Source organism: Trachinotus anak, unplaced genomic scaffold, assembly GCF_046630095.1.
Source record: "Trachinotus anak isolate AG129_WGS33_773 ecotype Australia unplaced genomic scaffold, CSIRO_AGI_Tana_v1 ptg000012l, whole genome shotgun sequence".
In the NCBI taxonomy this organism is placed as follows: Eukaryota; Metazoa; Chordata; class Actinopteri; order Carangiformes; family Carangidae; genus Trachinotus; species Trachinotus anak.
Genome location: NW_027273863.1, coordinates 20,509,195 through 20,526,011, shown reverse-complemented (window position 1 = coordinate 20,526,011; position 16,817 = coordinate 20,509,195). Strand labels below are relative to the sequence as shown.

General features: G+C 41.6%; 2 protein-coding genes across 2 annotated transcripts; one reads left to right on the top strand and one right to left on the bottom strand.

Moving 5' to 3' along the window:
• Positions 1–75: 75 nt before the first annotated feature.
• pex19 (peroxisomal biogenesis factor 19) lies at positions 76–5,992 on the bottom strand. The gene is made up of 8 exons (XM_071491852.1): positions 5,841–5,992; positions 4,271–4,359; positions 3,609–3,771; positions 3,421–3,506; positions 3,164–3,337; positions 2,912–3,082; positions 2,530–2,574; positions 76–1,761 (listed from the first exon to the last, which is right to left on the bottom strand). The coding sequence occupies exons 1-8, from the start codon at positions 5,902–5,904 to the stop codon at positions 1,675–1,677; spliced, it is 879 nt and encodes a 292-aa protein (XP_071347953.1). The 5' UTR covers positions 5,905–5,992; the 3' UTR covers positions 76–1,674.
• Positions 5,993–7,803: 1,811 nt separating this feature from the next.
• myadmb (myeloid associated differentiation marker b) lies at positions 7,804–15,036 on the top strand. Its single transcript, XM_071491707.1, has 2 exons — positions 7,804–7,982; positions 12,339–15,036. The coding sequence occupies exon 2, from the start codon at positions 12,439–12,441 to the stop codon at positions 13,318–13,320; it is 882 nt and encodes a 293-aa protein (XP_071347808.1). The 5' UTR covers positions 7,804–7,982; positions 12,339–12,438; the 3' UTR covers positions 13,321–15,036.
• The last annotated feature ends 1,781 nt before the right edge of the window (positions 15,037–16,817 follow it).

Sequence of the window (16,817 nt, the reverse complement as noted above, 5' to 3'; positions counted from 1 at the left end):
TGGCAGTACCTGAACAAATTTACTTCCTTATACAATAATGTAAAAGCAATGATGACAAATAATTCACAACAGAAATAAATTTGCAATGTATCATTATTTTATTTCAGATATTTACAAAACAAAACAAAATAGTGTCAAATGACAGGCTGCATTTTTTTTTTTTTTTTTTTTAAATGGTGCTCTGGGCATGTTTGCATCTGCCCTGAGAGCTGAAAAGATTGCACCCCCCGCCCCGCTATGGACCTCCACAGCAGCCTCCCCTCGTCTGTGTCTGGTGTAAATCTGATCTCTTTTCAGTGCATGGCTGACTGACTCCTTTCACAGTAGTACCCCTTTATTATACAGTTGTTGATGAGCTGATGGTCGTGTGATTTCTAGACCTCTCTCCGCAGCGACTGCGGTAAACGTTTGTTCACTGGCAACAGCAACCAGTGAAAACTGGCCACTGGAGTAAACAAGCCCACTGACCACAGCCAAAATGTGCTATCAAGAGACTGTTGATGTCCTCACCTAACAGTACATCTGCATGAATTATAGACTTGTTTATCTTTCTCTGTCTGTCAGCTTTTCTGGAAAGAACATTATGTTCTTTTAGTGGAGGGTCCAGAGAATATACGTACATGTTATCTGGAGGTAAACACTCCTGAATACCACTCAAGTGTTTTTCTTTCCTAGCAGGGACCCCATAGCAAAGAAAACACCACTCTGCACATTAAAAACACTGGGAATTACAAGGGAAGCACTTTGCACAGTAACTCTACACTATAATGATCACTGTAACCACAGCAAAGGCATCCGGGAATAATCATCTCAATCACTTCAAATCAACACCTGGGAATTGGTAATAACACTTGGGGGATGGGTTTCGTTAAATTAGTTAGCTGAATTACATTAAGTGCTGGGAACTTCTCATGAGGGCTTCAATCCTCTTTCGTCTTTTAGATTTTTTCAATAATTAGCAAATGTACACTCTTTTTTTTCCCAGTTTCTTTACACTTTTAATAAATCGTTAACTTGTCAAGTCAGCTCCTGTCCAGCCTGTACAGAGACAGAGGTGTGTTTCTAAGTAAATACCAAAGGATGATCACTAGCTTGGTGTATACCTTAGATGATCCTGCAAACTCAAACTACATTAAAACTATGATCTGAGGTGCTGAGCTGAATGACAGCAGCATATTCACTTTATTATGAGACCTAAAATAAATAACTTAAATTCATTTTGCAAAGGCACCGTTTATACCCGTGAAGTAGTTTGATAGATTTTACCATGAGGCCAAACAGTATGTAAAGACAATATGGAAACCGGCAGTGGTATTTTCTTTTTAAAGGAATGCTGTCAAACCTAAACCGTGAAGGAGCTGTGGCAACCGCTGAAAAACTAATGCAGAAATGTTAAAATGTTCTCAGTTGTGCGTTCAGTGATTTTTACAGAGAAGAGAGTGTGTTTGTGTGTGTGTGGTTCCTGTTGGTTTTTCGTGCCTCCTCCTGATGTTGCTGCCATCCACACACCTTCTGCTTGAGGGAGAACAGTGTCGACGGTCTGGTCACACTCCTGCCCGACCTTTGCTTCACACTCTTGTCACCCCTTCCTCACTACTTCTTCTTCTTCTTTGCTGACGCACACAGAGTGACCCTCTGGCTCCAGTGCCTCTGATGGACTGCGCCGCTACCTCATCACATGATGGAGCACTGCTCTGCCGCACCAGCCCCGGTAGCTCCAGGGAGATTGAGTGACTCCATGTCAAAGTTAAATCCAGGAGGCTGGAGGGGAAGAAGAAAGAGGAAGAAAACTGTCATGTCTAAGCAAGGGTTTGGCAAAATGACAGTGGTCTAGATATCAAAAAATAATATAAATTAATTTATTAACTGTCATTTTTACCACATCATTTATACACTGATAGCTACTCCTTTAATATCTCTGGGTGTATTAGATTATTATGGGAAATTAATGGCAGAATTTTATGTGATTTTTATCCCTAAGCAGCCACTGAATTTATTTCTTTCTCAAAATGTACTATATTCAAACAAATATCATCACTGCAATAGACTGCACACACCTAAAAGCATTTAATGAAGAGGATTTGTGTGATGTTCTAAGATAAACTAAACACTTTCAGAATTTGAAACCTCATTGGCTGTAATGAACAGCAACACATGTATAAATTATTTGAGTACGGGTAAGAAAATAAAAGGTAATAGAGCCCGAGAAGTATGGAGGTGAACATGAGTGATTGCCGTCTCAGGGATTTATAATACAGCTGGGGACATAACAATACAATTTCACTGTACTTTGTGAAGCCTGAGTTTTGTTACTGTGGCAATGACCTAATATCCACAGAGGAATGTGGAAAGGTAAAACCATGTGGAGTTTAGATATGGTGAGAGAACACAGAAAAGCCGAAAGAAAACATACACATCAAAATGTTTCAGCAGTGAAACACATCTTGCTATCCTGCTGTTCACTAATGTCACATACACACATGTACACGTGCACAGTTTTTCTGTTGACTGAGGGCAGTGGAAACTCACCGCATCGCCTGCTAGCTCTTTAGGGGGTTGGCCCAGGTCTTGCAGCTGTAAGCAAAAAAACATTATAATCTGTGACGCGTTTCATTCTTAACAAGCCAAACGTCTATTCACATTAAGGTTAGATCGATACAGCAGTTTGTAAGCTGTGCCGTCCACTGTCAGTCGGCTTCCTCTTACAGTGGAAGCTATTTAAAGTAGGTATCTGCATCATAGTATTTTATCCAGTAATGGTCTGATACAGATTCACAAGCCAAACATTCAAGTAACTCAAGGCTAAAGACACTGTAACAACCCTACAAACAGACTGACTGGGATTTATTTTCCCTGTCTCATTCACAATCAGCTATTCATCAACCAGGAAGTCAAACACAGATGTGTCTACCTGTTGCATCAGGTCCATGATGCTCTCGAACGTGCTCTCTTTATCTTCTGGCCCCTCCTCCCCCTTCTCAAACTGCTTGCAGATCTCTCCCATGATGTGGGCCTGCTGCTCATAGCGCTGGTAGTCCTCGGGGCTGAGGCTCGGCTTGTTGGCATCCAACCACTCTGGGTACTGTGAGGGTGAGTGACAGTTATTACTGCTTCAAAGGGGGACACAAAGAGGAAGGGAAGTGGAATTAAAACAAAGGCAGACCTTGGCAGTGATCTCTTTGAGAGATGGATAAAGCACTTCCTTCGAGAGAAGATTCTGCATGATGGACTGCATGATGGGCAGGATGTTTCCGTCTTCACCGCCGCCTTCGCCACCCTCTTCCAATCCCAGGCCCTCTAGAGCCTTAACAAGATCGTCCCCAGCAAGTCCTGTGGACTATAAGAAACCAACACGACATGTTTAGAAAAGTGTTAAATTATTGAATTAAACAGTTTTGAAACAACTCTGATTTGACCCACCTGAAGGTTGTCTGCATTTTTGGCCAGGCCACGGAGGGTTTCTTTAAGACAGGAAGTGAATTCTTGCTGGGAGGCAGTGTCACTGCCTATATAAAATACACAAACAAGTACCATTTAGGCTACAGGAACAAAACAGTAAGCAAGTGGGGACATGAAAACAACAAATAAATGCAAACTGAAGACCTTACCAACTTTGCCTGCAGCCTCTGACAGCTTTTGGAAGTGCTGCAGTAGCTCTGGCTCCTCCTGGGCCAGCTCCGTCATGGCCTTCTCCCACTCCTCCTTGGCTTGAGCAGCCATTTCCCCCTCGAAGAGACTCTCGAAGAGCTTGCTGTCCTCAAGGAGGGGTGGCTACACAGGCAGACAGGGGACACTGAAGGTGATTTCCGTACAAGCTGACTAATTCACCCAAGTTATACAACCGGCAACCAGCTGATCGAAACATGTGGCAGCAGCAAGATAGAAAACAAACACAAAAAGAGAGCAAGGAACTGACCAAGTCAAGGGCTACTGACAACAGACAAACAAATACTGTCAGTCTTTCAGTGTGGAAACAGCAACTTGAAATAATCAAAAAAAAAAATCTATTAAGAGACTTTCTTTTCCTGCAAATAGGGAAAAGTTTAAAGTTCACTGTACTTGGCAGTTTCTCTAATTCCTTGATCTTTAGGTTGAGAATTCCCTCATATTAAAATAATTTACATGACATCAGTCTTTTGCAAAACTAACTGATGATTGATGTTGAGCCACTTGAGCAGAATTCATTCACAAGCAGCAACAAAATGACAAGTACAATCCAGTCAGGAGCGAAGATACAGTCAGAGGAAAGTTGGACTGTGATTATACTGACCTTCTCTGCACCGCTGTTGGCTGAGGAGGAAGCAGCTGCAGGTTCAGGGGCCTTAGGGGCCGTTGTCTTGTCAAAGTCATCCAACGCACCTGAAAGAAAGACACAACATTAGAACCACAGTCAGTCACTTGACTTTTAACTGTTGTTCACACAAATTCAATAATTATCTACTCATTCCCATTTTGTAACATCTTGTGCGAAATATTCCGACTGATATCACTGTGTCCAAAGCTAAACAGTAACCTTACTTTATACTTAATGTGTCTCGCTGGAAATTTAGCAACAAGTGCCCATCATTTCTGCCTTAGTGCCACTTTGGAGCAGTGCTATGGATGTTTCCGGCCAGTACATTTACTCAAGTACTGAACTGATGTACAGTTTCAAGGTGGTTGTAATTTACTTCGGTGTTCCTATTTTGTGCTACATCATAATTTCTTGTTATTTTTTCAAATTAAGACTTCTCTTTTCATAATCTTAAAACTAAACCAGAGGTTTGCAGCTATTTTGGCTTACGATCCCTTTTGATGCCTCTGAGTTTTTGCCACTTTTACTAAAGAGTGACTTCACCTTTAAACTTCTCAGGTGGTTTCAGTTAATTAACTGTTCAGCCACAAATTGGTAAAATTATATCAATTCTTTGCAAAACACAGAGAGGAAAAAAAAAATCCAAAAATGATTACAAATTTTCTTCCTTCCATCCCTAATTAATCATCTCAGGACCCCACAGATTTATCTTGCGACTCTCTGGAGGATCCCCTGCTGCAGGACCTATTTAGGAAGTTGCAGAACACTGCACTAAGTTGAAACTAGCTCCATGTAGAGGCTGATACAACAACAAAATGCTGCATGTTTAATGCATCAGTATTACCAGTGTAACACGTCATATAAGATGATAGATCACTGACAAGGGGCATTTTCTGCAGAAGGGTTTGGGGGCTTTTATTTGTGATACTTTAAGTACATTTTCTTGAGAAAACGCCTGTACTTCGACTTAAATAGAAATGTGAATGCGGGATGTTTACTTGCTTTGGAGTATGTTTACATTGTTGTACTGGTACTTACTGTTGGTGGAGCCATGAGACGTTCACGTCTACATGTTTGCAGTAAGTAAAAACGAATAAATGCACCAAAAAGGTATTCAGCATATATACGAGTTCACAAAGGCGAGTGCACGACGACTGAGACCTTCATCAGGTTTTTATTATATCTAACAAACTGTGTTCAATTTTTCTGTCGACTAAATAAACTCAAGGACAAAGACATAATGCAATAAAACCGCTCGGTGTGTCTGAATCGCAGCTACGGCAGCTAACATATACACACAGCGCTTTATTAGAAAGCCACCGGTCACTTTTATTTGCTTGCTTCGGTGAACAGTTACGATAATTTGTCGATATTTGGGACTCAATCCGTAGTCCCACCGAGCAGATAAGCTAACCACACACACATATACACACAGAGAGGGAGGAGGGGTCCCAGTCCCACATCGGAGCCCTTCTCACACCCGGAACAAACCATCCTAATGTCCGTAACATGTACGTGAATGTAAAGACTTAATGTCATCTCTTACTGTCCAGCAATTCGTCCAGTTCTGCGTCGTGACCGGCCGACGGCTCTCCTGCTCCCGACGCCATGATGCTACCTTCTGCGAACACCTACCGAGCACAGGTCCCCGAGAATTGACGAAAACGTCGCGGAATCTAGGTCGTCATAGCTACGACCTTGACTTTAGATGTGGCGCCATCTGGTGACGGCAGCAGGAATTACAAAATAAAAGCTTGACATCTTGGTGACATCTTGACAGTAGAGCCACTGCCTTTTCATATAGAAACTTGTGTATGGTTATACAGTTATACGTTTACTCATGTTGCTATGCAAATATATTGGCACATCATTACTCATTCATAGCCCCACAGCTATGAGTTTTTTTTTTTTTTTTTGCTGAAATCCCCACCCACACGTTATCTATCCCTGTTATGTGGAGTGGGACGCTGTTTAAAATCTGTGTAGTCTGTTCTGTGGCCTTTTGGTATATTCATGCAATAAAAGCAAGAAGATTTAAAAGCAGAATTCAGCTTATTGTTGAATTGTTTTAACGCCAGCCTTATCACCTCAAGAGATTGTCGGCATGGCCTCCGTACGGTTTTCAGGGTGTGCCTGTTTTAAAAGTGATACCACAGCTGTTACATTTCGCCAATCAAGGCCTCTGTTTATTGTCCAACAGGCATCCAGCAAGAACACAAGAGCAGTTGTTGTGACTGGTCTGCAACACTCGCACAGTGAACTATCCACAGCTTAAGTGTCCCACTCAACCTGAACACACCCTGTTATAAAGTGTTTATTAACATATGTGCCAACAACTTTAACTCCTCCTGTGGATACTAATAAGTGGGGGCTACTTTATGGACAAATGATGAATGATAATACAATGAAGCACATTTGTAATATATATGTCTTTGTAGGAGAAGTTTTAATTGTCAGCTAATAGCTTCATTTGCACAAATAAACATTTAAAACATCCCTGCTCCAGTCTCCGTGGACAAGCTCTCAGATAGCCTAAATTATCCAGTAATATGACATTTAGGCTGCCCCTTCTGGTTATAATAGTTTTCATGTTGGATAATTTAGGCTATTTGAGAGCTTGTCCAGGCCTAAAACATTTCCTTATGTAAAACATTGCAGGACCTTTGCTTGTGACGGAGTGGCCTATTTTTAATGTGGCAGTGCCATTTTTCCTTAAGTAAAGAATCTGAACACTTCCTCCACCCCTGCTCTTACGATTTTATCCTCCTAGTTCTTATAAAAACAAACGAGTCTGGTTTATTAAAGCCTGCGACCTGTTCTAAGATGTGGTCCACTTTTGTAGTAACAACTGTGAGCTATGAACACAACAGAATATAATGGAACAGAGCAGAATGAATCTTGTTTTTATCCATTTATTTATTTTATTCAAACACAACGGGCCATATAGATTGTAATGGTGCAGTTTGAGTAAATTAAAGAAGAGTGCGCATGTGATGGCAGACCTCTCTCTGGAACAGGAAACGTCAGGAAACGCTCTGACTTTCAACCCTGAGGAAATAAATACGGTTGCCAGGGGTTACTGTTGCTGTTGCTTAGCAGCACACACAAATAATCTGAGAGTGCGATGACAAATATTTAGCTTATCCGGCCCGTATCGATAGTAACGCAGATGGAGAGGTATTAAAATAAAAATGACGACACTGTCGTCAGTAATACCCGGAGGGGAGGGGAGGCTGCTCTGTAGTTTTGTTTATGCCCAGTGAACATTTCCATTAAATAGATAAATAGACGTATATCTGCAAAAACAGGGATAAATACAACACATGCACCCTATCTTCACATACAAGAGGGGTATAATTATAAAATCATCCATTTAACTTGAGATTTACTTCAGCCAGGGAACATGTGTAAAACTAATCCAGAAATGTCATTTTAAAGGAGGGAAAACCTCCTGTAGCACTACACTGGGTGTGTTAGGCAGCAGAGAGGAGGAGGAGGAGGAGGAGGAAGAGGAGGAGAAATCCAGACAGATGCATGAATAACGGTGCAGACATATGATGCCTAATTTGGTTTGCTGGGCGGGGAGATGCTCCTCTGAGCCGCTAGTAAATCCAGTCAGGGAGCTGAGGAGGTGCAATCTGCGACTCTCGACCGCCGGACCGTCCTTGAGAGCAGAGGACCGCAGCAGGTGAGCACACAGGGCAACTTTCTCATAAAAGTCGTTTCTTCGGCAGGGAAAATGTTTGCACTGCAAGCTTGCGCAAGGGGAAAAGTCTCTACGGTCCGCAACTTGTTGCATCTTGCTCACTTGCATGGCCTATGGGAAAAGCAGGATAAAAAAAAAACTGTCAGCAACTACAGAGGACTTTTACCTTTTGACAGTTTTTTACAGCCTAAAAAAAGACCTTTTATTCTGACATCGTTGATATATATATATATATATATATATATAGAGAGAGAGAGAGAGAGAGAGAGAGAGAGAAAATTTAGTTGAAAACTAAACTTAGTTTTAAAGGACTTAATTTATTTGTATTTTGCCTCTTGGTGAGTTTACAGCAACCTTATAATAGGCTACTTTTTAAAAATGATTTTCTACATAGTGTTTTTATGGTGTGTGAATTTTAGACATGATGTTTTCACAAGTTGATTTTCTTTACAGAGTCTTTGTGTCAGTTTGTGTCTCGCAGGCTGTAGTGCGGTGTGTGCGGTGTGTGCGGTGGGAGCAGGGCGCGGCAGCGGCACACCCACCCTCACTGTCAATGAATGAACCTCTGCACAGCTGTCAAAGTAGTTTATGGGGGACTTTTACTCTCTTTTTCTTCGGGTTTTGTGGCTATCCTGATTCACTTACCTGAATTATTAAGATACTGATTTAGATTCACACCAAGTCCCTGATTGTTCTTCATTTAAGTGAGGAACTGTATCCAAGTTTCCTTCTCCCTTGAGAAGATGTGGTGAGTCAGCCTTCCTTGAAAAAAGGTGATGAGTCTTTATATAATAATCAGCGGGTGTTTCATCAGAGACATTTCGTATCTCATTGTGGTGTAAAAGCTGTTCCACATTGTTCTCTGGGCCGACAAGCACGGTATTCTGTGGGAAAGATGCTGAATATTTGGGATTTTTTGGGGTTTGAAAAAGGTCAAAAAATAGGTGAAAAGGGTGTCTTTTTCCTCATCCTTCGAAAACCTGTTGCACCTTGATAAATGAATATACTTCCAGTATGCTCTTACTTACACATACACACACACTCACACACTCACGCACACACATACACACTGGGATGGTTTGCCAACAGAGCTCTTCTTGTGCTTCGACCCACGGATCCCCTGTAAGTAGATTACGGGTGAAATTGAGTTAGTGATGTTGTGTCATGACAACCAAACAAGCAGCGCTCATGACCTCTCAGCCTGAAACAAACACTTGTTTCCTGAACGCCTTGGCCTTATGATGCATGTGTTCGTTGGTGTGTGTGTGTGTGTGTGTGTGCAGAACACACTCCCCTGCTGTTTGACTGACTGTCAGAGGAGCACCATGTTGTCATATCCTGTTTGCTGTCCTGTTGTGAGCCTGATGGTTGAACTTATTTTCAGTACCTCTTCCATTTGGGGAAGTGCCCCTGTATGTGTGATCCTGTCATGTTTTCCATGCTGTGCTGTGAAAAAGACAATTTTTTCCACACAGAGCTCTTGTTTCTTTTTCTTTTTTTCCTCTCCTCTGCCATTTTCCTCTCCCATTTCTTTCCTGACTTGATTCCATAAGCAGCATAGTAATGGCGGACGGAGTGGCGGGATTGATTTTTCCATTACGACCCTCTGTATACGTTTATTTTGAGTGGTTTACATGAGGCATAATTGGTACCTTGACTTGAAAGCTGGAGTGGGGGTATTGAGCTGAGCGGGACAACTGATGGAAAAGAAAGGGAGTAGTTGCCAAATGAGACTATGAGTAGGGAAGGAAGGAAAGGAAAAGAGAGGAAAGGAAAGGAAAGGAAAGGAAAGGAAAGGAAAGGAAAGGACCTGGCAAATATGACAAAGTTACCAGTTGTTCAGCAGCAGCCAGACTGTAGCACATCTGGAACACATCAGTAACTTGGAAAATCTTACAAGAAATAAGGGGGGGGGGGGGGGGGGGGGTAGCGAAAGAGGGAAAGAAAGGAGTGGTGAAAGAGAGGGGCCCGGTGGTGACTCACTCTTTTGCTATTTCACTTCATCACTGTGTTTAAACTATGTGTTCTTCTGCGGCCGAGGCACAGGGCTTCCCCCGTGTTCCTCCCTCCCTCTTTTTACTCCCCCCTCCGCCCCCCCGCCCCCCCCCCCCCCCCCCCCCCCTCCCTCTTGGCTTCAAGTGAGTCATCCTGCAGGATTTTAAAGTCTCCTTTTCCCATTTCTGTCTTTTTTTTTTTTTTTTTGCCTCCTTCTTTATATTCATAACTCGCCACAGTTCAGCTTTCCCCCTCCCCAGCCGTGACTGTTTCATAGGTGTTTAATGGGACCAGTGTAAACAGACCTTTTCTCCTTGTTTATAACTGTCTCTCTGTGTAAACTGGGAACACGCAGTCCAGTGCTTGTGGAGCCAAGTGGGCGATGTGTGTCAGAGGGGATAGGAGGAAGAGCAGCCAGTGGGGTCAGAGTGTTTCTCCCACTGTAAAAATGTCTATCTTGTCTCATTGTTCACTGTCCTTTGTGACTTAAATCCTGTTTTTCAATGCACATCAGCTGGTTTCAAGACTTTCAAGAACAAAGAAAACTTGGTGCTAGTATTGAGTTCTTGTCACATCCAGAAATATTTTGTGCAGAGTTTGATGTTTGATGTTGATTCAGCAACAAACATCAGTTTTAATCAGTATCAGTCCCTCTGAATCAAAGAGCACATACTTCCACGTAGACACCACTAAGCCCCAAGGTTCAATACAAATCCATCGTACAGGAACAAGAGGATATGGGCTGTACTGCATTAATGACAGCAGCAACATTAGATTGCATCATTGCATCTGCAGACTGGGTTGCGGTTTGAATAATTTGCCTCAACTGGAAATACCCATCAGTGGATATAGCTGAATGCAGCCATTCACACCTGATTGCTTGCCTCTGGGGCTTGTTGAAAACATGACATCACCTATAATTTTCGGAAAGGGTGTTACAAAGTCTGAAGTTGAGTTTGGCGCCATACTATCAGATGGAACAGCCCAAAAAAATCCATCTTTCAGAAAAGAGTGAACAAAATCAGGCACGCAGTTACAAGGTATTTCATCCTGATCAACAGTGGTCAGTCAAGGAAAGATTAAGCCTACCAAAGCTAGTGGTAAAATATCGATTAATACAACTATTTTGATAATCCATTACTCATTTAAGTAATTTAGCATCCAAAAGTGCTTGGTTTGAGCTTCACAAATGGAGGATTTGCTGTTTTTCTCAACATGTTATTATTGGCTCTTGGTAATTGTGATGACATGATATGGCACATTCATTCGCTTGCAAGTCAAAAGTGGTATTCATAGTCAATAAAACGCACCATTGCTCAATGCAATAGACTTAAGGGTTTATTGTGACACCGTTACGACTAGCAGCCTATCTGGCTATCGTCAGCAAACTCACGTTAACTTAATTTAAGATATTGCTGTGTAACTCTATTACTCTTCTCTGCTTGTGCTATTGTTACACTATGTTTTAGCATTGACCATTCTCGTGAAAATGTCAACTGTGGCTATTGTGGCCACTTTTCAGCAAAATATACGTATTCTCACTTTGGAACACTACTTCTACTGAAACCAACCATTGTCAAACTTGTCATCACATTGAAAGTCTATTCCAATCAATGTACCACAAAATAATGTTAATTTTTTTTTTTTTAATCGCTTTAACTTGGGTAGAAAAATTTGTGCTCTCATAAAATCTCAACAATAACAAGAAGCTGATGGAGAAAATAGGTTTTCAGGACCTTTAAGGCGCAGCTTCCATTAGCAAAGTTCAGAATTTAACACACAGCTGCTTTGCATTCAGAGGCTTTTTAAAGATTTCAGATCCTTTTGCAGTGTACATGAGGTGGAACAAGTGAGGAGGGTCATGTTCAGAGGATGATGACAGACACGTTTTGGGGTCGGTGGAGGTTGTGGCGCCACGCCCGTCACTGAGGACATGAGCATGGAGGAATGTCAGCGTGAAACAGTCTGCACTCAGAGGAAGAATGCTGTTGAGAAAGCAGTCTGGAGTTTGATAGGAGGCAGAAACTAACAGAGAAAAAGAGACAGTGTGTTTTGACCTGATGTAAATGTGCTGTGACGAGTGTGACCACAGTGCACTCATTATTTGTAGTTTGAAATTGTGTTTTCATGGTTTCACTTGTATCAACCATTCATAAAAGTACAATAACAGTATTGTTTGCCTAAGCAAATGGTATGTAGGAGTTCACTGCCTGTTTAAAGAGAATTGAAAGCTGTTGCCCTCACGTGGTTGTATCTTGAAATTTCATCTAAAGGTCATAAAAAATTACATGAAACCCAAAGATCTGCCCTGCTTATTCTTTTTATGATCTCTTCTTCTTGCAGTTCTGTCTGTCTGAGTGGCTGATGGTAAAAATCTGAGGAAGTAATTCCCCAAAGGAAAGAAAAGAGTCATATCTCACCGGAACCCACTACATCTCCCATCATGGCTATAGTCCTCCACTCCAGCCCTCTCCTATGGACACGGTTGGCAGCCCTGGTCTTCTCCTGTGTGGCCTTCTCCGTGGCCGTGCATGGAGGCCACGTCAACCACGGCACCGGAGACTGGTGCATCTTCTGCTGGGCCTTCAGCTTCGCCGGCACTCTGATCGTCATCCTGGTGGAGCTGTTCGGCCTTCAGACCAGAGCCCCCGTCTCCTGGAAGAACTTCCCTATCACATTCGCCTGCTACGCCGCCCTCCTCTGCCTGTCTGCCTCCATCATCTTCCCACTCTACTTCCTCAAGGGATCTTCAGGCTACAGTGAGATCCGCGACTACCGCATCGTGTCAACTGTCTTCTCCTGCCTGGCCACCATTGCTTACATAACCGAGGTGAGCATCAGTAAGGCGCGTCCAGGCGAAGTGGCCGGCTACATGGCCACAGCCCCCGGCCTGCTGAAAGTCTGCGAGACTTTTGTGGCCTGCATCATCTTTGTCTTCATCAGCGACCCCGTGCTGTACGACCGACACGATGCACAGAAGTACTGCATGGCCGTCTACTGCATCTGCTTCATCCTGTCGGCAGCCATCATCCTGCTCTGCATAGGCGAGTGTACCGGCTGCCTCCCGTTCCCGTTTGCCCGCTTCCTGTCTGCCTATGCCCTACTGGCTGTGGTTCTCTATCTGTCAGCGACCATCATCTGGCCCATCTTCAGCTTTGACCCCAAGCATGGTGGCACAAACAAGAGGCCATACAATTGCAGCAACGCGGTGGGGCTGTGTATGTGGGACAAGTATATGGCCGTGGCTGTGCTCACTGCTGTGAACTTCGTCCTCTACCTGGCCGACCTGATCTACTCCACTCGCCTGGTGTTTGTCAGTGCTTGAAGGAAGAGAAAGGATGTTAGGCCAGCAGTATGCTCCGAATAAAATTGAATATGGCATGTTTTTAAAGGCTGTTAGACAGGTGTCAAATATGTTGTTGTGAGCAAATGCCGGTTTACTCACTGGGTCTGTTTGTTTAATGGTATCCACACCAGCTGGAGGAGCTTGTGGGTCAAGATCATGGTTTCTTTGTGTGAAATTTGCTCTGACAATGAGAGGATTTTTTGCTATAGTTCTGGTAGAACAGAATAGTATGAAAACAAGAGGATGTTAGTAATGGTTGACCGAGGGTGTATCAGATGAGGGTGTTGATCTGATGAGTTCATCTAACCAACCTGCATCGTCAAAACCCAACTCTTTTGCTTTCTTTGGCCAGAAAACTCACTTGTGAACCTGCCAAATTTGATTTTGTGTGAAGTATACTGCCAGTCTTAGGAACTTAGAGAGAGAGAAGAAGAGATTGGGATCAATGGCTATGTTTACACGTACAACAATATTCCCTTAAATTCCAGAGGTTTCATGTCATGGAGCATGTACTGTAAATGTCAAACAATGGCTTCCAGTGACATGAATCGATTATCTTGATTATGAGAGACCTGATTGTGATTGCTGGATCATGCTGATATTAGCCAAGATATTGGAGTACCTTTTCATCCATTATAATGGCAGATCACTGCCCATCATAATACTTAAAATACACAATTATTTCATGTTTACGGGGAAATTTGTGATGTCTGGATATGAGTCAGCTTTGAACAGAATCTCCCAAACAAGACAATACAAGCTAACAGCCAAAATACTATGTGCATGTAAACATAGTCCGTGATGACAAATGATGAAAAAAAAAAAGGCGGCTTATTATTATGTTTTTGTTTGATATTTTTTTGCATAATGTATATGTCAATGCTCTGCCTTAAGTTTGTTTTTTTTAAATTTGAATTTCATTTATAAAAAGAGAGTATTTCTCTCTTTGTAACTGCAGAGAACTGCAAAGAACAAAAACAAAAAAAAAAAGAAAAGAGAAAAGAAAAAATTGAATACTAGCCGTACGGAGCCAAGAAAAATATTTAGACAATTGGAAATCCAAGACTTCAAAGAAAGTTTTTTTGATGGTTTCATTAAAGTAATTGATTGTTTCGGTTAGCGCAGCTGTTAGGGTTGTGTCCTTCATCAGTACTCTTTACAGGCTCCAATATTTTGAGACTTGAAGTTGTGCAAAAATAGTTTACATGATGTTAAAAAAGAATACTTAAGGCTAGCTTTCTGCTCCTGTTATGAGATATTTGTATCTGTATCTGCAAGCTACAATCGTATAGCAAGAATATATATATATGGGAAAGAACATAAGCAAGTTTGTGGATTAAACAAGTATGGTTAAAGTGCACTTAATATTAGTATTTTCTGTGTGTTTAAAGAAGTCCTGGTGTCCCCAGATATCAAAGCATCTATTAACACAAAACTCACACCACAAAATTTACACGTTGTTGATTGGGTCTATTGGTTTTGTACTGCTGTAAAAAAAAAAAAAAACAAAAAAAACCAAAAACAAAAAAACCTCAGAGAAAGGGACCAAAGAGGATGGTTCTCTCTCTCTCTCTAGATGTTGTTATAGTCTCTAACTTTTTTATAATTCACTGTTCATGTTTTAAGTGTGCTTACCACATCAGTGTTGTAGGAAAAGATAACCCAGGGTTTCAATAAAACCACATGGTAAACAGATGTTCGTGTGTGTGTCTGTATTATTTCACGGTTTGATTAAAGGTGCAATATGATCCACTTTAATACATTTTCTTCTAGTTAAGGGCGTGGCTGTAGGCATGTTAGACTGTCCACCACTTTGGCATGGACTGAAAAATGCCTGAATGGATTTTATGTCGTCAAATACTGCATGACCAAATTTGGGCATTGACATTCACATCATAAAAGTGAGCATGCTAACATGCGAAACTAAGACAGTGATCATGGTAAAGATTACATGCTGAACATTAGCATATTAGTATTGTCATTGTGATCTTAGCATGCTAACTTTATCAATGCCTTGGCGAGCTTTTGTGCCTATGATAAAAAGCTAAAATGAATATAAAATATCATTGATTAAAAAAAACATGTTTTGCTTACCAGAGCTTTACAGTCTCACAGCATGGAGGGAGCACACAAGGCAACATATAGTCTGAGTGACTGACAACGTGGCACATTGTGCACACCTGCTGCCCATGAGCCTGCTTTGTGGCTCTCGCCTGATTAGCTAAAGCCCCTGCATGGTCCTAGAGTCCCGCTTTCCACAAAATGATGAAAAGACGCTGTATATTAAATATTTGTACTGACGTAAATGATTGATGGTAAAAAAAAAAAAAGATTATAAGTGTTGCCGATAACACTGAGGATCAACACCATTTTGCTGCTTAGTGCTGCTTTCAGCCACTTCAACAAAACAAAACAGAACCTCTTGTCAAAAACAATGGGCCCCCAACAAAGGCTCAAACACAAGTTAACAGTACACTACCTGCTTGGCATCAATGAGCTTCTGAGATTTGATTTGAAATCGACAAATGAATTCATTAAAAAAAAAATAGAGCAAGCTGATTGTTCTAGCTGTAAATTAGCATCTGCTCAATGTACACTATTTATACTCGGCTGTTTACTTTATCTCTCAGCAGATTTTTTACTGTCCTCACCTCCTCCCTTCCCTGATAGATTCCCTCTGGCTCTATGTGGGCTCCAGGACGACCCACAGGGACTTCAGTGGCTACTGAGGGGCGACGTGGAACACGGTCAACATTCAGTCACCTATAAATCTATGGCCAGGAAAAGAGACGGCAACGACGCCCAGTTCTGACACAATGACATGTCATGAAGTTTATTTTGTTTAAGGAAGGGTTGTACCCTCAGGCATGGGAACATGGCTACTACAATAGCAAGCCCAGCTGCTGGCAAGTTAGGGGTTAGTGTCCCTGGAACACAAGGCAGGAACATCATGACTCAGACTCATAACTATCCATGTGCAACGAGTGGTGGAGGTGAAGAATCAAAAGTATTCAGTGCAGAAAAATGGCTGCCGTGAATGTTAAACTATTTTATATTATATCATTAGATTACTCATGCATTAACATAACACATGATTTTATATATATGTTATAGTTGTTTGAGGAGGAGCTAATTTTAAATATTTTGTATAGGACTGCAACCAATGATAATTTTCAATGCCCATCAGAATTACCCAGCCCTGAACGTAACACTCTCATAATGCTTGTTTTGTCCAACAAACAGTCCAAACCTCAAGATTATAAAAAATTATTGAAACAATAATAATAAAAACAGCAGGAAATCCTCTCATATAAGAAGCTGGAACCATGACTAATAATTTCAGCTCTACTTGTATTTACCGCTTGGTAGTTTAATTTATAACAAAGTAATAATTTATAATCTTTTCATACTTTTTGTGTGTAAAAATTGTAATCTTAGTCTCTCATAATGAGCAGTTCATGCTCAGTTAGTACCAT

Coding starts and splice junctions, on each gene's coding strand:
- pex19 (XM_071491852.1), bottom strand. CDS start 5,904: ATGGCGTCGGGAGCAGGAGAGCCGTCGGCCGGTCACGACGCAGAACTG. Junction 4,360..5,840: donor ACTGGACGAATTGCTGGACA/GTAAGAGATGAC, acceptor TCTTTCTTTCAG/GTGCGTTGGATGACTTTGAC. Junction 3,338..3,420: donor AAAATGCAGACAACCTTCAG/GTGGGTCAAATC, acceptor GGTTTCTTATAG/TCCACAGGACTTGCTGGGGA.
- myadmb (XM_071491707.1), top strand. CDS start 12,439: ATGGCTATAGTCCTCCACTCCAGCCCTCTCCTATGGACACGGTTGGCA.